Genomic DNA, 20,211 nt, shown 5'->3' with positions numbered 1-20,211 from the left:
TATTATCTCGTCTGTTTAGGCTGAAAATCTGATTGATCTTAAGGTTGTGGTTATAGATGACGATGAGACTGATCTAATGCCTAATCAGGAGGGTAAGGAGAGGAAACCATTATTGGGTGTAAGAGAGGGTTACCTGGATACTAATCACCTCATTGATCATCACTGAACGTTTTCCACAGATGAATCCTTTAAGAGAAATTCCCCGGAGAGAAGTCCCCTTCCTCTGTATTCCCAGGACTGTCCAGAGGAAGAACCCAATGTCACAGATGGAGCCAGTAGGAGAAATCCTCCGGAGAGATGTCCCCTTCCTCTGTATTCCCAGCGCTGTCCAGAGGAAGATCCCAGTGTCCCAGAGAACCATCAGGTAGATGATGCTGGTCCTTATACTAGATCTATATAGGGGTTCCTGCATTCATAGATTTGGGGGTCTCTTCTGGTGATCTGTTAGATTTTCCTCCTGTCTGCTGCATTGTACTGAATTATTACATATGACAAATCAGGGCGAAGATGTGACTGATATTAAAGTGGAGGTAGTAGAGGATCAGATAATGGACGTTCAACCGTGTATGAGCGACGTGAAGAAGGAGATTCCAGTAAAGGTTACTGCAGGTATGTAATAATGGAGAAAGTAAATTCAGAGGTTTCCTAATAATATGTATTCTTATACCGGTATTGCCAACATATTCAACAGCACTTTACAAATCAGAAGAAACATGTACAGTTCTAATCAGATATCTACAGTAATATACAATAAAAATGAGGGCCCTGATCACAAGTGCTTGCAATCTATGGGGACGTAGGGGTGATACGAGGTAGCAGTGCTTGTTCTCTACAATGGCCAAGCTACCCTTTATATAAATGGGGTATTCATAAAGACTATATCTGTATAGATATGAGGTGTTTATGGGCTGTGGGGAACGCTTCTGGACGAAGGGGCTGGATTCTGAGGGAGAATGTAGAATGGAGCAAATGGAGAGAAGCATTCAATTAAGGGATGCCATTGGCCCCCCTTCCACACAGAATGGATGGAAAAGAGTCTTGAGAGCATGGCCGTCAAAAAAGGAGAATGTAAGTGGTGGTACCAGGGAGATAACGTATACAACGCATTGTGGAGAAAAAAGAAGGCCTAATCCACCGCCATGCCTGTTCTCAGGTCTAGAGGTATGGGAAGAGAGCCAGCAGATTGAGAGATTTTGTGATGAAGCTGTGAATAGTGTGGAGTTTGAACTCCGACCGAGAGTTCCAGAGTGCATACTTAAAGGAGACAGGAGAAGGCATACAAGGAGTGTTAAGACAGGTAAGAAGTTGAAGTTAGTAGAAATACAAGGTGGGTCAGGGTTAAGAGAGATTTTCCCTACACCTAATTGCAGTGTGGAGAGGGCGAACAGATAGGTGATTGACTAATTAATTAATTAAAGCAACTTTTGTGGTGCACATTGGAATTAGTTGGTTTAGGTGAAGTGAGAAAGTGAATAGTGTGTGTGACCTGTACATGAGTGAGAGAAGGAAAAGAGGAGTTAGTGTAGAATGTACCGAGGGAAGGAGAGAGGGACTGATGTTGATATAATGCATTGAGGAAAAGAAAGAGGGGCCGATATGGATAGAACATACCAAGGATAGGAGATATGGGCTGCTGTGAGTAGAGTGCACCGACTGTGGACGTTTGGTGTACGTTTTGAAGCAGACAACTAAAATGAAGACCGTAGCTATAGTAATGATGTTGAAATTCAGTTTGCTTGAGTAACTCGTGTAGCATACTTGTCTCCTGCCAATTCTGCCATGTTTAATTGCCACGACACTTCCATAAATAGGAAATGACTTGTGACATGATTTGTCTACTGTAACCACACATACAAACAATGCTGCAGCGGCCCAGATCAGAGATAACTCAGATCCTCGCCATTAACACTTTACATGCTTAGGATGCTGACTGCAGCATGTAAGGGGTTAAAATCCAGAGACACAATTATAGCCATTTTATTTAAAATAAGTAGGGTACAGGAAACTCCAATGCAACGCATTTCAGGGGATTACACCTCCTATCGAGCATAAATGGAAGATAGAAAAAAGTATTTAAAAAATTGTAAGAAAACAAAACCTATTTTGCGTACTTTTAAGAAAAATAAAGTAAAAATACATATTTAGTGTCTTTTTTTTTTTCTTATACCACCTGGAGGGCACTGTAAAAGAAAACTAGAAGCCAAAATGCAGTTTTTTTCATCATTTTTGCCGCCCAAAAAATCCACTGAAATTGAGCAAAAAAAGTTGTATGTACCCCAAAATGGTACCATTAAAAACTATAGCTTGTCAGGAAAAAAACAAGACCTCACACAGCTCCACCAACAGAAAAATTTAAAAGCTCTGGGTCTTTGAATGCCGCCAGGCTAGAAGTAAATTATTTTCCAAAATTAATTTGTTTTATTGTGCAAAAGTAGAAAAACCTATAATAAAATGATATCCTTTTAGTATCTTCAGAATCATACCGACCCACAGAAAAAAACTTTTCGTTTTATTTATGCCACATGGTGAATACCGTAGTAGAAAAATGACAGAACTGATGTTTTTCACCCTATCGCCCCAAAAACGTACTAAGTTATGTAATACATTATATTGCTTAGTTCAATACTGTTCTAACTCCACCTATAGCTGATTTTCTGTTACATAGAGATCTGTGTTCTAATTCCCATCATTTACGAGGAGACAGTACTGCATAAGCTTGGATCGTATGTCTTATGAGGGAAACCGATCATTCCATTTTGTTTTGACTCCCTAGGATACTGTATGATCCAAGCCATAGTGTTCTAACTCCTCTGACTAATAGCGATCTTGAATTTTCTTAGCTGACCAGCGCTGATGAGGGTGGACAGCAGAGTTGTACATGGTGTAAAACTGCATTAAATTGTTGTGAAAGGAGTTTTCTCAGTACTTAAAATTGTTCTTCCTAGTTGCTAATGACCAGCCAATCACTGGCCACTATAGTAACCTTCTATAGCCAGTGATTGGTTGCAGCAGTCATAGGTCTTGGTCAGTAGCAACCAGGAAGTACAGAGTGGTTGTGAGGCACTTTTAGGTAGTGGAAAGACCCATTTAAAGGCTAGGGAAACATTTGTGCATGAAAAATCAACACATATTTCATTGCAGAAAAAAATGATACTTAGTGTTTTTGCATTGAGTTTATTTTTTCATACATTTAGAAAGCATCATACTTACATTGCCTTAAGTCCTCCATTGAGATTTCTGCTTGAAGGGGTGTTCCCAGCACTGATCAGCCGGTTTCTCTCATGCGCCAGCACAAACTCCGCTCCCCCTCCTCTCTCTTTTGTAGCCACGTCCTCTCAATACTATGTAATACTAGGTAATGCTACCTCTTTTCTACTATTCACTAGTGTGGTGGTGGTCGAATAGATAAGCATGGTATAGTTGATTGCAATGCTATTTCGACATTAAATAACAAGGTGGTGGGAGATGAGCTGGATTTAAAAAGTCTAATTTTACTATGGACAGGTGAAATGGAGAAAAGAGCATGACAAACCTACTACAAGGTGCAGCATGCTAGGGCATGGGGCTGGAAAGATGTAGCTCTCTGAAATAAGGTATCTCTTTCCAGACATCTCACAGGTTTTGTTACGCTCTTTTACTACTTCTAACTTGAAGTGACTGTAATAAACATTGACATACAAGCTATCTGTAGACTGCAGTTTCCTGTGTGGAAGACTCAGATTAACTTAGAAATGACAATGTTCTGCCTATTTCCTGCCACTGCGTTTAGTGGATTCTGCATTGAGCAGGGGGTTGGACCCGATGAACCTGGAGGTCACTTCCAACTCTACCATTCTATGAAAGAGAACCTTAGTGACTGTTTCTCAAAAATCCCTCAGTGTGTAATGTGCCCTCCTCACAGTATGCTTGTTCTGCCCAACAGGCTAGGGCAGGGGCTGAGAAGCAGTTTTACTCTCCTTGAGGATTTTGCTCATGTCAGTCTTCTAATTGGTCGTGCCTTGGAAAACAATACACAGTTTTGGTGCATAGAAACCAAACAATCCAAACTTTTTAATGAAAGAACAATTTTAAAAAGTCCAAAAACACATTGATTAAAGAAAAGAAAAAAGGAGTTCAAAGGTGTACATGGCCTTTAAATATGGATGATTTACCAGACTCAGAATTGGACGTCGATCGTGTGGACAGTGATGGGTCTTTATATGCGCCAAGTGAACATGATGACGCAGAATTAAGCAGTGAATCCGGCGTAGAAGCAGAGCAAAGCCGCCGTGTAAGGTGAGTTTCATAATTCCATATGGATTTTTCTGTTGAATTTCTACAAAGTAATGATCACGTTTCCATTGCTGGTGTAGACGTCCACAAGTACAACCCGCGAATCACACAGAAGCTCTGGATACACATTCATTGGAATCAGACGCACCTGATCTACATGCAGAACTTGTATCTCAAGATGCCTCTCTTGCAGGTACCATACAGTATAGCCTACTTGTAAGATTTTTACGAATGTTTTAAATTTGAAGAACGCCTACTAATTTTTGATCGTATATCATGTAGAATGTGGACGAATAAAACAGGAATTCACCTGCAAAGAGGAATGGGAGGAATGTGAACAGAAGGCATTGCATCAATGTGGCCAAGAGTACGTTAATGCTCAAGGCAGGATGGTAGCCAGTAAGACGCGTGTTTACAAGAAGGACTGCAATAAATGTATCTACAGATGCTTTGATAAAATATCAGAAGCAGAGAGGGAATCGCTTTTTAACGAATTTTGGTCACTGACGGATGATGAAAAACTTCATTTTTATGACCGAACCACAGTTAGGCTTTTGACGAAAAGAGTCAGGCATGAGAACGTGAATACAAAGAGTCCCAGGACATTTGCCTTTTCATACTATTTTGTAATCCGAAATAAAAAGATTAGGGTCTGTAAAGCTTTCTATCTGGGGACTTTGGCCATCAGCCAGCAACGAATATACTATTTTCACCTTAAAAGAGCTGGCCGTAAGTGGTTGACCTGAAAGTGATCAACGTGGAAAAGAACAAAATATGCATTCCGGAGCTACAACAGCAGTCGGTGCGGGATCAAATTCTTTTGCAATGGTGCCATCACACTATTGCTGGGTAGCCGCAGAGTATGTTGAGGAGGATCTTATACCTTGGAAAGATATTTGACTTGTATGTTCAGTATAGCACAGAGCAGAATCTACAGCCCGTGAAACGCCGGCTCTATTACAACATATTTCACACTTAATTTATTTTTGCTTTTTACATTCCAAAAAAAAAAAAGACCATTGCGACCTCCGTAATGAATTCAGAGTTTCTCAAAAACAGGACACACCATCCAATATTACTGAGAAATATGTTTTCCGTATTTCTGAGAAGCATTCTACTCGGTCGGCCAAAGCTCAAGACAAGGCTTCTGTGACAGAGAATCCTGAATTAATCTGCTTTGATTTGCAGCAAATTGTTTCACGACGACAATCAAGGATATCTGTATTCTACATTCATTGACATAAAAAAAATAATGCACAAAAAAGGAGTTTTTGGAAATTAAATGAAACTTTACATGTGTGAGGGAGGCTCTATTACTGTGTTGGGCCACCTCTAGCCTGGATAGATGAAGAGATACGGTCAGACAGGAAGGCATAAAGGTTCCATATTGTATCTTGCGACAGACTTTGCTACTGGGCCTCCAGCCTGCCAGAGTTGGCGACCCAGCTGGTCCCATAAATGCTCAGTCAGCGATAAATCTTGCAACCAGGCACGCCAAGGAAGTATAGTAACCCAGCGGAGGCATTCCTGGGAAACCCTTGCTGTGTGTATGGGTGAATATTAACTTGCTGAAAAGTACCCGTTGGAAGCCCTGCTGTGGAAGGCAACACAGGTATCCCTACTAGAGTGACCGACTGTCGCATGCGAGGGCTCCCACAGATCACTCCAGCATTTGGTACAGTATTGCTCCACAGCAAAGACAGAATTAAAGTGCTTACTACAAAGCCTCTATGCTTAAATGCCACCATTTTCAGTTTCCAAACACAACCTGGAATCATCCTTAAAGATGATATGGTTCCAATCTGTAGCAGTCCAGGTTTATTGTTCACGACACCACTGCAAATGAAGGCGACTGTGTTGGGTGTTTAAAGGCAAAATATATGTAATGGGTGCTGTGACACCAATTTCCTTCTGCTTTGCGCCTGGAAATGGTTCGGGCTGAGACGGGTTTGTAATGAAGGTGCAACATGTGACTGGATGGTGGACAACAAAACTTTTAGATCTGTTTGTGCCTGTTGACGGATCAAACAATTCTCTCTACTGGTGATCTGTCTGGGCCATTTGGAGCTTCTTCGCCGCTTGTACATATCCTCGCATAACCACTACTCCCAACACCTCCTAAGAACTTGGTCAGAATGGCCTAGATGATGGCAGTTCGTCAAAACAATTATCCTGCGTCTCCCATTCCAATTAACTGCTTCCTCTGAAAGTCTGTAAACTGGGCAAAAATATCTTTGAGAGCATCAGCGAGGCATTTCTAGCAGTCAACTATCTCTTGACGAGGTACCCTGCACCAAAAGTAGCCTCTGAGAGCCTTTTTATAGGTCAACTGGGGAAGCACTTTTATGGTCTCTGGTGTCAAGACCCAGTGTCCAATCAAACCACAACTGTAATCATTTGCATATCTGCCTGAGACATAACTGCATGCCTAGTTCTGCAGCACACTGACATTTCTCGCTGGGTCCATTTCTTTGTTTTTGTCAATGTGTATTATAACAGAAAATTTGCATGCTATAACTTGACAGCATGTGATGTCGGAAAGCAGCTAGGATACTGCATGTTATGGCACAAATAAATTGCTGGCAGAGGGGGAACTTAAGTTGCTAGTACCCTAGTAAGGTTGCTTGAAGAGTTCAGAAAAAGAAGGCCCAATCTAAAATAAATCATTCTATGGTTAGAGGCTTGCGTCCCACAGAGCCCAAATTCATTGATGTCAATGGCAATACTAGAGTTCTTGCACAAAGCTAATCTTAAGGCCAATATTATAGAACGAAAGTTCCAAGAACCCAGGCATAGCAGTGTAAAAGAGGCGGACGGAGGGCTCTCGCTCTGGTGGCCAGCGGCTAAAAAAACAGATTAATCATCCCTTCCGGCCCTGAGAGGCACTGCTGCAGATCATCTCAACCCTTCTCCACCCGGGTGAGTGTCCGCGGTGCCGCTTCTCCTTTCGCCCGGCGACACTAGCCTGCGGCCTGGTCCGGCCTGTTGCGGTGAGGAGCCTCTGGCCTACTCCCCTGGACCACCCCCACTGGCCGACAGATCCCAGGACTTCCCGCTTGCCAGTCTGTGGCCGACGCCGCTCCTGCTCCTCTCCACCGGAGTGGGAAGCCTTCACTGTGCTGCCGGGGACTTCCGCTGTTCCTTGGGCTCCTGCCTCCGACACCGCTTACCGCCGACACCAAGAGGGAGGATCCTCCACGCTGCTCCTTACCGGTGGGTGCGCCCTGAAGGCACCGGAGACCGCAGTCATTTTGGCCGGAGTGAGGGGATCTCCCTGTGCCACCAGAGGCCTCTGTTGCTCCTGAGTCTCTTACCCGCGGTGCCGCTTGCAGCCGACACCAAGAGGGTGACTTCACACAACTCCTGGCCGGTGAGAGCGCCCTGAAGACACCAGGGACCGCGGTGTGTGTATTAGCGCCCCTCCACCCACACTCTCCAGACATTAAAACACGGGACTTTGGTTCCCCAGGAGCTAAGGCTACTGACATAGGGCTGGGAACCCCCCCCCTCCTCACATCAATCAGCCTCCATTTTGTGTGGGAACACAGACAAGCTGGCCCCCCCTGCAAGTGTGGAGGAGAGCAGTGAGCTCAGGATGGGAAAATAGCTGGCAAACTTAAGCTACAAGAAAGAGAGGGGTAAATAATGGATAAAGATGAAGCACTCCCCAAAGAGGGGGGAAAAAAAAGAGAAGAAAAAAGGGGAAAAGAAAAATTGAGGCCCCCCCCCCAGCACACTTGCCAGAGGCAGGAACAGCAGTGCATATACCTTTGCTGCTCACAGCGGACACTAAACATCAGACCATACCGCCACAGCCACCACAGAGCAGGCAATATAAACAGCGACCACTGTTTGACAATAACATCAGGCAATTTGAAGAAGTCTTCCCTGAGGGACATAGAGCGCTCATTTTTTTGTGAGAGACACCTCTCTACCTTAATCAATCTCCACAGCGTGCACTACCTCTACAAACGTAGGTGGTCATTAAACTCTACCTGGCCCATGCTGTGAAATTTACAATGAATATATCCAGCGGACACATGCTTGGAGGTTATATGCCGCCATATTGACCCCCGACCTGCTGGTGGTACGTGATAACATTAAGCCGCAACACTCAATCTCTCAAATGAACTGACTTTCTTTACTATAACAGTAAGCTAACTATGCCAAAGTACGGGAAACAATCCAAGGCAGGATCACTCCGCAATTCATCTCAAACTATCCCAGAAATTTTCCGTTCCCAACAACCTTCAGACATGGAAGATCAAGAGCCGGATCATCCTACTACCCCGCAAGATAATGACCCAACTCTATCAAGCCACCCCCTAGGCAGCTCTAGCCTCTCAAGCCTTGATATTAAGGAGTTGTATGAGAATATTCAACAGTTATTTAAAAAAGAGCTACAAGGAGCTATCTCCGAATTTTCCAAACAAATACAAGAGCTGGGCCAACTGGTGGATGAAGTAGAAAATAAAACTGACGAAATCATCGACGCAATGGATCGCTATAGAAATCACATTAAAGAGAACCAAGAAAAAATTGAGCAATTAGAACTAAAACTTGAAGATCTTGAAAATAGGTCGAGAAGAGCGAATTTACGCATCAGAGGTCTACCTGAGCGCTTCGTATCACTCAAAGAAGCCGCACTGAATAGCTTTCAGGCCCTACTACCACAAGCAGACCTGAACCTCTTCAAAATGGATCGTATTCATAGAGCCCTAAATAAACCCCGTAACCCAAATCAACCCAGGGACATTATCTCCATTATCCAGAAGCTCGAGAAATGATCCTTGCTGCTGCCAGAAATGTCTCCCCGCTTCCAGGCACAGAACAAGGAGTACAGATTTTTGCGGACTTGGCCCCATCTACTCTGGAACGCAGACGACAACTACGCCCTATCACTCTAGCTTTTCAAAAGGCACAACTACGCTACTGCTGGGGCTTTCCATTTATGCTGTCCTTTAAAATTGAAGGTCAAGAGCACATTATCCAGTCATTGTCCGAAGGGCAAGAGATACTTCGGGCCGCAAATATTCCACTTCACGACCTCACAACCTCAAGACAACAGCCTCCATTATCCCAGCACCCTGCAAGGCTTTGGACCAACAGACGCCAGAGGTCCCGTCTTTTGCCCACTCAAGACCCTATATAATGGTGACCTGAAACGCCTTGGCATCCTACTAGAACTTTAATGTATGATTATCCTAGCTCCCCACCCAGATGCTATTTTCAATACATCATTTCCCCACTTCCAGAGGATGCATTGATTGTGCACCTCATTCTACAATGATAGTAGAGTTTAAGCAGATACTGTATTATAATTCTTGCGGTCTACAAGCCATTGCTTGTTTTCCATAAGATCACTACCACCACCACGGACAATATGCTGTCCGACTGGTATATGCGACCTAGGTTGGTTCTTTACAAGGACCTCCCTCGCATGTTAGGTATTTTCATGTTTACGGTTATTACGAAAGTTTTAAGTAATGTTTATCTGATTTGTTATTTTCTATGCAGTGTACTTTTGTTTTTTCTCTGATAGTACATCCCACACTCCAAAAAAAAATCTTAGGGCCCATCTTCCATGTAAGAATAGGCCCAACCCTCCATCTCTCGACATCTGCATACAAATCACTCCAAATTTTTATGTGTAGAGTATTAAGTCATAATTTCCGAGGATTCAACTCCCCAAGTAAACGCAGAAGGGCTTTTATTGACTATGAAAGGCACAAACCTGATATTGTTTGTATTCAAGAATCCCACTTCTCGACTATGTCTACCCCAAACTACTTCAACCCTCGCTACCAAGCACACTATCACTCAAGATTTGTCACTAAAAGCAGGGGGGTATCCGCCTTCCTACGGAACTCCCTCCCTTTCACACTGACGAACTCTCTGTGTGACGATCAGGGACGTTATTTAATTCTCTTGGGTGAATTGTATAATGATAAACTTTGTATCGTAAATACTTATGCACCCAATGATACCCCAATAAAAAATTTTCTTAGCAATCTGTGATATTCTCACCTCCTTAGACTACACTAGAATAATATGGTGTGGAGATTTTAATTTCACTTACGACCCTAATATTGACTCCACCTCTATGATCCTTCTCCCCAGGGATAGAAACTTGAGGACTAGGTTCAAAGAAGCACTCCAATTGTTATCAATATCAGATACCTGGAGAGAATTTAATCAACACGAGAGGCTACACATACTACTCCCCAGCCCACAAACACCACTAATAGAATGGATTGGATTCTCACAAACTCCATAACCCTCCCCCTCTTGTCCTTCTTTCGGCATCTAGTTAGTGCATGGTCAGATCATGACGCAGTCCTATCTGAGTTCTTATTTACCCCCCAAACACGAATTCCATATACGTGGAGACTAAATGAAGCCCTCATCACTAACCCAACGTTAGTCACTACCATACAACAGAAACTTGAGGAATACTTCCGCCAAAATAGCTCTGACGATACGAAGGTAGACATTTGCTGGCTAGCACATAAACCCGTGATAAGGGGTGTTCTGATCTCCCTGGCTTCACAACAAAAAAATGAGAGAACTCGAGCCCATACTAATTTAGGCCTCATGTCCACTAGCAAAATTGAATTGCGGATTCCGTTGCGGAATCCGCATTCAATTTTGCCCATAGGGAATCATTGGCCATCCGCGGTCAATTAAAATGAAATTTGCATCCGCAGATGGCATTTTAATGGATTTGGGTTTTCTTACGTGCAGGAGAAAAAACGCAGCATGCTCCATTTTCTGCGGGTCTCCCGCAGGCTTCCATAGAAGCCTATGAAAGCCATCCGGTCCCGCGGTACACCCGCAGCTGAATTTCTGCTCTCTGGCGCGGAAGAGCAGGTGTTCAAAAAAAGAATGAGTGCACGGCGCATGCGTGCGGCACGCTGCCGGCGTGCCGAGCACATCCACCGTGCAGAGGGACAGGAACCCACAGCGTCGGGACAGGTAAGTTAAATCATTTTTCAGGCCTCATGTCCCTGGGAAAGGAGGGACCCGCTGTGGGATTCTGCATGGAGAATCTGCGTGGGCCCGAATTTCCTAGTGGACATGAGGCCTTAGAATACAAAATCCAAAAACTAGAAATAGCATACACTCAACATCCCTCACCCTATTTGAGGAAGGATATTCAGGACTCCAGGCTGGAGTTAAATGCACTACTAACTCATAAAACAGAAAAGGCGCTTGCTTGGACCCAAGCAACATATTTTCAATACGCGAATAAGCCAGACAGACCTTTAGCAAAGAAACTCGGAGAGAAACAATCCATTAATACAATTCATAAAATTCAATTTAGGCGCGGGCACTTCACCTCCAGTCCTGATAAGATCTATAGTGTTTTCGACCAATACTATCAGAAACTAGATAATGACCTGCAAGCCCCTCTGGAGACCCATAACACTGACTTTTTCTCCCAAATCAAGCTCCTCCATCTAACAGAGTCAGGTTTATTGGATCTCAATTCTAATATAACTGAGGAGGATGTGGACTGGGCAATCAAATGCCTTAAGCAGGGCAAGGCCCCAGGCCCAGATGGATTTACTTGTCTATATTATAAAAAATACTGAAACCTCATTTAGTCAGTCTTTTTAACCACATCCTCTGCAAAGGCCACATCCATCCAGATTTTCTACAAGCCCTGATCACAGCCATTCCCAAACTAGGAAAAGACCACACTCTTCCCTCTAACTACAGGCTTATCTCCCTTCTCAATGTTGATCTAAAACTTTTCACCTCTATAATTGCCAACAGGCTTAACAAGCTACTACCCTCATTAATACATCGAGATCAAGTGGGTTTCATCCCAGGTAGGCAAGCCCCTGACAATGTAAGAAAAATTCTTAATCTTATTCATATCGCAAATAACACCAAAACACCAATGTCGGTTTTAGCATTGGATATAGAAAAGGCCTTTGACTCCCTCTCATGGTCTTATCTCAATTTAATTCTCCGAAAGCTAGGATTTGTTGGCCCTTTCTTAAATGTAATATCCGCCCTCTACTCCAATCCCTCCGCATACCTTAAAATCCCATCAACCCATCCATCTCCAATTCAAATTCTGAGAGGTACCCGCCAAGGATGCCCACTCTCACCAGCCCTATTTGCGTTGGCAATAGAGCCATTAGCCATTGTTATCCGTGAAAACCCCAATATCACTGGGTTACGGGTGGGTAATATAAACAATAAGTTTAGCCTATTCGCCGACGACCAAATTTTAACCTTAACCAAGCCATTAACTCCCTTGCCCAATTTGTTAGTACTCCTAGAAAAATGTAGTCTCATTTCTGGCCTTAAAATCAATCAGTCAAAATCAGAAGTTCTTTACTGCAATACACCTTGACATACCCAAAAACTGATTGAACTCAATTTTCAGTTTAAAACTCAGCGCCATTATCTTCCTTATCTAGGAATCAAACTTACAAACACACTAGACACCCTATACAAGTGGAACTATGAACCGCTCTTCCGTCAACTAAATCTAGATCTAGCCAGATGGGATTGGACGTATTCATAGTATATAGATGACTTTACTCCCCAAACTGCTCTATCTGTGTAGAACGCTTCCTATTCTTGTCCCTGCCCCAGATCTCCGAGCCTTTAAAAAAAAAAAATATCTGCCTTTACCTGGGCACATAAACGTCCCAGAATTTCCAAGTCCATAATGTGTTTGCATAAGAATAATGGAGGTCTTTCTGTTCTGTGCATTTTGAAATATTATAAAGCAGCCCGCCTGGCGCAAATTCCGCGCATTTATGCTGGCTCCCAATCCCCGCTATGGACCTCCATCCAGGAAAGCCAGTTTTCTCCTCATAACTGGCCTTCCCTAATTTGGACAAAAGTCCCCCTTCCTTCAAACTTGAGAAATATTGCGCCATACACTTTTTTTTTTTTCTCTATCCTGTTATGGAGACAGGTCAGGTTCCAGTTGAATCCTCAATTCACCCCATCCCCACTTACCGCGTTTCTCTGCAATCCAGCTTTTCCCCCTGGATTGGAGGTGGCACAATTTATATGGTGGCAAACAAATAAATTGACTTCTCTCTACGATTTTCTCATCCATGGTAAATTGATTTCAATATCCTCTTTTAATAGTCAATATAAACCACCTCCAGAGGAATGGTGGAGAAGAATGCAGGTTTTCCATTATTGGTCCTTCATTATACCACCATCAACTAAGGTAGAGATGAGTCGCATGGAAGCCATATGTAGATTCTGCCCTGCACATCCAGGCACCCTATCCCATTTCTATAATATTCTGAATGGAACATTACAAGACTTCAAACTTCCCTTTATGTTACAATGGGAGTCAGATTTGCACTCCTCTCTGTCATTAGACCGTTGGCACCACTGCTGTGAGACTTTAGGCAAAAATAGCTGGCAAGTCTCTTTGACTGAGACTTCCTTAAAGGTGTTACACAGAGCTTATCTGGTAAATGGTAATGGTAAATGCTATTTACCCAGAGATCTCCAATTTATGTTTTCGAGGTTGTGATGACATAGGCTCACATCACCATATTTGCTGGTCATGCCCAATAGCACAGGCTTTTTGGAGTAGGGTCTCCCATCTCGTAGCTTCTGTGATTGGGAAGAGTCTTAGACTCAAACATTATGTCTTGCTGCTGGGAAATAAACCTGGGGGTATACGCAACGCTCCCTTTAAATTGCTGCAATATATTACTATGGCAGCACATATTTCGATAGCACAGCAGTGGCGAAAACCAACACTCCCATTTGAATCTTTTATATCCCGCATAAATACAATTCTTTTGAATTAAAAACTCAGCTATGCGCCAAAACAAAACTTCGCAATTTGAAAAGACTTGGAGTCCCTGGATAACCTTTGTTAATGTCCCTAACTTACACTATTTCGTGAGACTATAGAAGGATAATAAATCAGTAATATACCCAAAGATTAAGTATAGTATTCTAGCAGATCTAGACCCCTATATTTTATGTGATTAAAACACCATAAAAATGGAGATATTGGGATTTATTTCTTCCCTGTGTGATGTATGAAGAGATAATTCATATTCCCTGTATACATTTAAAATTTTACCTTGTTTGTTTTTTCTGTTAGTTTAATAATGGAATCTCTCCAATCCAATAAAGATTTGACTGCATCCCCCTGCGTGGGGTCTATGCTCAGAGTGCTGCCAACTTTTTATTGAACTCAAATAAAATCTTTTGAAACATAAAAGAGGTGGATGCTATCCATAGCCAGTTGCATAGAGCATTTAAAGTCAAATTTTGAAATGCATAGCCCACTTGTTGTGTATAGAGTTCTCAGTAACTCTCCTGCCAAACAGAATTGCTTTTTTGTTCAGCTCAACTCTCAGGACTTATACAATTAAAAAACTGACTCAAATTACATCTTCCCAAATTTTTCCATATACACAGTACAAACAATTGTAGCAAGGGGGGTTCTCTTGCCTCGGGATCACCAGGAATGGTGCACCCCACGGGCAAACACAGCTCAAGAACAGCGTATATCTTTATCGGGCTCCAGCCAGCCTTTATTTCATCACACGTCACAGCACAGTAAATCACGTTAATGTCCATTAGCACCCCAACTTGGGTGGGAGGTTAGGGGCGTCACCCTGTCAACCTCTTGCCTTTCCAGGCCACCAGCCTGCAGCACCTCACTCTGCTGCGCTGGTTCTCTCTCTCCCTCTCCTTGGTAGGAACTGGCTTTTTATCTCGTTCCTGCTCCACCCCTTGGTTAACCCTCGCACCAGAAGTCCTGTCTCTGGCCCTCTACAGGCCATTCTGTGTACTGCACTACTACACAATCTACATAAAAAGTTGCTCTATTCTCATGTACAAGATGTCCCTGCCTGAATGTTCGGAATTCCAGCAAGTTAGCTTCATGAATCAAATAAAATCTAGAGAGCAGTAGTTATTCATTCATTTGCAACTCTGAATACTAATAAACCCAAAGTTGATGAGCTAAAAGTGAGCAATTATTTAGAAACTGTACAAACATTTTGCAAGAGAGCACAAGGTATGCTGGGAGGCTCTTCTGAAGTGGATTTGGATTAGTTATTACTTTTCAGTTAACCTTAATTGTAATAGTTGTGAAACAATGTTTAACTCCTATATAAACAGTGTCTTTGTATGCAAAAATTAGCATATTCAGATATGAATCTCTTTCAGATCAGAGGGGAATGTCCTTATTGACGTTCTATCAAATAGTAAGCCAAGAGTGGGAGTTAGAACACGTTTTGCTCTGTAACAATTCATGTAGTTAGAACAGTCTTCTAACTCCAAGGGAACTACTGTGTTAACATTGGAAATAACTTTAACAATGTAATCCTAAAGTATTGTAAAATGGCATTAAAAAAAAACTTCTTTTTTTTTGTCAAGAAAGAGGTGTTTAGTTTTATATTTCCCAATTTAAACAGACCCATTCGACTGTACAAGTGTTCAAATGTTCACGATGCCACCATGAAAATGTTGTACATTGGGAGTTAAAACACTATGAAATTAAGCCAGCGCTTATGTACCTCCAATGTAGATCCAACACAAACTACAGTTCACCTGACATGTAGACACATAAATGGAAAAAAATAAAAAAAAGGTTATGGGGTTGGAAAAATGCAGCTGAGAAAATACCTAAAAATTGCCACTTAAGTACCAAACTAGGTCGTGTCCTTTAAGGTCTTATAGGGACACTAACTTTTTAGACAATTTAATGCTGATCTACTAGCTTGTGTTAGTCTCATAATTTCTGTAATAAACTTGCATTAAAAATTTAGTGGCTTTACCGCTGTAAATTACATTTGTCACTAGGGTTCTTCCAGCTTCTAGGCAGTGCACTCTGTCGTTGGGTGCAGAGCTTATGTAGTAACGAGGTCACAGGGAAATTTACTTATCCTCTTCCCCTGTTGCTATGTTCCCAAGCATCTATTCTGCACTCACAGGCTTCAGGCTGACAAATTTGCAGACAAATCTCCAGTCTCTGCCTCTCCTGTTGGTTAGTGTCAGTGTTTGTTTGCACACATTATACACACACTGTAGTGGGTTTGCTAATCATTTGCGCAGAATATCTTTAAATGGATCCTCCTAGGAAAGCACATTGGTGGGCATTCGGATACTGCCTTCCTGCTGATTGACCAGAGACAGCACAATGTGGCATGGGAAGTAAGGGCAAGAATGTCAGGATAGTGAACTACTGGCAGAATTCTAGGTTACCTACATGCCCCCTCCCTAAAAGTGGATTGCAAAGAGCAGAACAGAAGAATAATGAAGACTACTTAAAAATCAGAACCTGTAGACATGAAACTGTACAAACAGTAGCAAATAGGGCAAGATGAGCCTGGTATATTTAAGAAAGCTTGTTGAAAACTTAGGTACACTTCAAGGAAGAAAGTCGAGTTTCTCATGGTTTGCTCTCCAGATTTTTTTAGTGTCTTGCAAATTCTCTCTAGATAAACTGAGAGAAGAGATTCTAATAGGACTAGAGTAGGTTGTCCAGACAATGTTGATACCTTTGGTGTCTGAGAAATGCGAGCTCTGTCATAACATGATTTTGGTAAAAATTCTGGATCCAGAAGTAACGGAGCATTGAATTAGAAGTGACAAATCTGATTGCTCGGAATGACTGTAAACCTCTGGAATTTGCTATATCAAGGATGAATGAGCTAGTGATAATACGGCCGGAAGATCAATAGTTGACCTCCATGTAGTCTTTCTCTACCAAAGGGATGGTGAAATTTCTGGACTCTATTGAACTAGTAATAAATGACCTACTTGTTCAAGAGGTTTTTCTTTATAATTCTGAAGGACACTTTTGGTTTTCTTACAAGAAATAAATGAGTAATGACCCAGTACTTGCCCTGCAGCTGAAACTGGAGTTATGTCTTCCATTAATGGACGTTTTTGAAAACCCAACTTCAGGGTATCTTAAAGGACTGAAAAGATCAATGTGGATACAAGAAAAGGGTGGAAAGAAAATTCTGTTTTCTAGCCTTCTCTGGTGGTCTTCATGAATCATTTTATTTTGAATATAATTTTTTCATGATATTTTGTAATTCTTCCTTGCACACTTTTGGCGGCATGATTTGTCCTGGTTAAGCAGGATTTTTCTCTTTGACTTTTCTTAGCTAGCTTCACAATTCTTGATTTTACTTTTAGTTCTGGACTGCTATAGTTTGTCGAGAGCAACAAAAGGAAGTTCTTTAGTTTTTTTTTTTATTCCTTTAGAGACATATTCTTATTGGACGATTCTCAAGCAGCTTATTACGACCTGGACCAAATGCATGCTCTCCCTTAAATCTGGCATGCTTTAGATTTGGAGAATGTGTTTCCCATCCACATTTTCAACCATAAACCTTGTCTAGTGATGCTGGAAAAGACAAAAGTTCTGGCTGCTACGTGAATGTATTCTGTGGATACGTTTGCAAGAAAACCATTTGTTCTGTGGAGTGGGGACTGAATTACTTCTTTGGCTACTTTTCTCGCAGATGATTTTCTAACCCAGCCAAACCCAAGAATGAGACCTACAAAATACAACAAAAAACAATTTGCTCCTCTTTGTTTTTCTTTTTTCATTCACTCCTGATTTGGGCTTACAAATGCTGAGGTAAACTATTGACCAAAAATAGATTTCTGTTGAGTCTGTCTTCAGCGAGCAGGTAAAGACCGCAATCTGAATCCCTACTGTAACGGCAAAAAATATATGGCAGTTTAGGGAAAGCTGAGTGTACCTTGTGAATGACGTCATATGACCCATGACGTCATATGACGAAGGAATTAAATGACAGAGCCCACACAGTTATGGATTCAGCAAAGAATTCCCACCTGATGGCTATCAGGCATCTTTATTTATAGCCCCCTTACATTGGGGTGTCGCAACATCATTGGACAATTAACTATGCAAGTTTATTGGTTAGTTTTCAATCCAACCTTTGATTGGTTACTTCTTAGACATTACATGGCATTCATTGAATACATTCTGATTCTTCATTTGCATTTCTTACAAGAAACTTTAAGTCGCAATGAATAACATCTTGACAAAGTTCCAAGTTGCGCAGTAGAAACTTCTTGGAGTTTTTATCTCATCTCAGCATGCGTGTCCCTTTACATAGCTAAGAACATGGTCACATGGTTTATCTAATACATTCCATGATTATTCTGTGGCATAGGTAATAATTCAAACATCACTTCTTATATATACACGTACATACACATATATACATTGTCAATGATTCCTTTACCTTTCTACTATTACATTATTCTATCGGTTAATAAAGACATCGACGCTGCCTACTAGTTATGTCTTGATATATGCCTCTCGGTCCATACAGAAATCAGGCAAGTTGTTTTCTGGTAAATTCGATGGCGTCTGTTACTGCGTAGTTTAAATTCATACAATATACCGTATATACCGGCGTATAAGACGACTTTTGAACCCCGAAAAATCTGCTCTGAAGTCGGGGGTCGTCTTATACGCCGGTAATACAAAAAAAAAGAAAGTGGCAAAAAAAAAAAATCATTACTCACCTCCCCTGGCGTTCTGCGGCGCTGCTGCAGGATGTCGCTCCCTCCTGGTCCCCAGCAGAGCATTGCTTTCTGGACGCAGGGCTTGAAATCCCCGCCTCCAGAAAGCTAATACTGTGATTGGCTAACACACACCGTCAGCCAATCACAGCCATTCAATGACATCATTGAATAGCTGTGATTGGCTGAAGGCGCACGTGTGTTAGCCAATCACAGCCATTCAATGATGTCATTGAATGGCTGTGATTGGCTGAAGACACGTGTTTTAGCCAATCACAGCCATTCCATGATGTCATTGAATGGCTGTAATTGGCTGACGGTGTGTGTTAGCCAATCACAGTATTAGCTTTCTGGAGGCGGGGATTTCAAGCCCTGCGTCCAGAAAGCAATGCTCTGCCGGGGACCAGGATGGAGCGACATCCTGCAGCAGCGCCGCAGAACGCCGGGGGAGGTGAGTAATGATTTTTTTTTTTTTGCTCCACTGTATTCCCAGCGTATAAGGTGACAGTTGGGGGGGGTCGTCCTATACGCCCCGTTGCCTTATACGCCGGAATATACGGTATTAATATAAATTATCCATAATCAAACATTTTCCATTACACCTACCAATTTAAAAAAAAATTGACCGGTAATAGGAACATTTTAAGTGCATTTAAACTTTTAACCCTTTTTGATATTTTGCACTATTGGTAGCAAGAACAAATTTCACACTTTTTTGACATTTACAAATAAAATCTAAATTTACAAAATAAAAAAATTACACTAATTCCCCATATCCATTTTTTTAACCTAAAGCTTACAAATGTTATATTAGTGGCTATATATATGCAACAAGGAGCAAATTAAATGCACAATAGTGACCTAAAGTTAAAATGTTGACATCTGCAGAGTTCATATATACCAATTAGGCAGATGTCCACACGCACATATCTCCATAAAATTGCCAGGAAACAGGAAAGTAAAATATGATTTTAAGCTGGAAATTTTTAAAAAGTAACATAAAATACAAGAACTACACACCTTAAAAAGTAAGTGCACCCACAAACACTGTAAGCATTTCCTGAAAGCAGATAATATGATGATTGCACTTGTCTTGATGGGCTGTTGACCGTTATGTCCACCTTCATGTAACTTTTTGTGAATTATTTTTAAAAAATGCATGAAAACATGCATTTGTATCTACAACTCACAAAAAAGCAGAGGTTTAAACACTTATACAATGTAACAATAGTACAAAATAAAAGCTTTGCACAATCCTCTAAATCAACAAGAGCATGTGCTCCCCAAAATGTTAGAATCAGAGGACATGTGATAATTGACTATATGTTCCAAATGTGTTTAAAAACATATACCGCAAACTGCTACTAGGCTAGCAAAATAAAAACTTTATTGAGAGCACACAATATACGGTCT

General features: G+C 41.7%; 1 protein-coding gene across 3 annotated transcripts in view; it reads left to right on the top strand.

The window, feature by feature from the left end:
- Positions 1-20,211, top strand: part of LOC136578536 (zinc finger protein 585A-like) — a 241,101-nt gene that overhangs the window by 200,648 nt on the left and 20,242 nt on the right. For all 3 annotated transcript variants that reach the window (XM_066578672.1, XM_066578671.1, XM_066578670.1), the window contains exons 14-16: positions 20-92; positions 180-364; positions 501-609. In XM_066578672.1, coding sequence (XP_066434769.1) covers positions 20-92; positions 180-364; positions 501-609 — 367 coding nt within the window. The remainder of the gene's footprint in view (positions 1-19; positions 93-179; positions 365-500; positions 610-20,211) is intronic.

Source organism: Eleutherodactylus coqui, chromosome 9 (assembly GCF_035609145.1).
Source record: "Eleutherodactylus coqui strain aEleCoq1 chromosome 9, aEleCoq1.hap1, whole genome shotgun sequence".
In the NCBI taxonomy this organism is placed as follows: Eukaryota; Metazoa; Chordata; class Amphibia; order Anura; family Eleutherodactylidae; genus Eleutherodactylus; species Eleutherodactylus coqui.
This window is presented reverse-complemented; position numbering and strand designations above follow the sequence as displayed.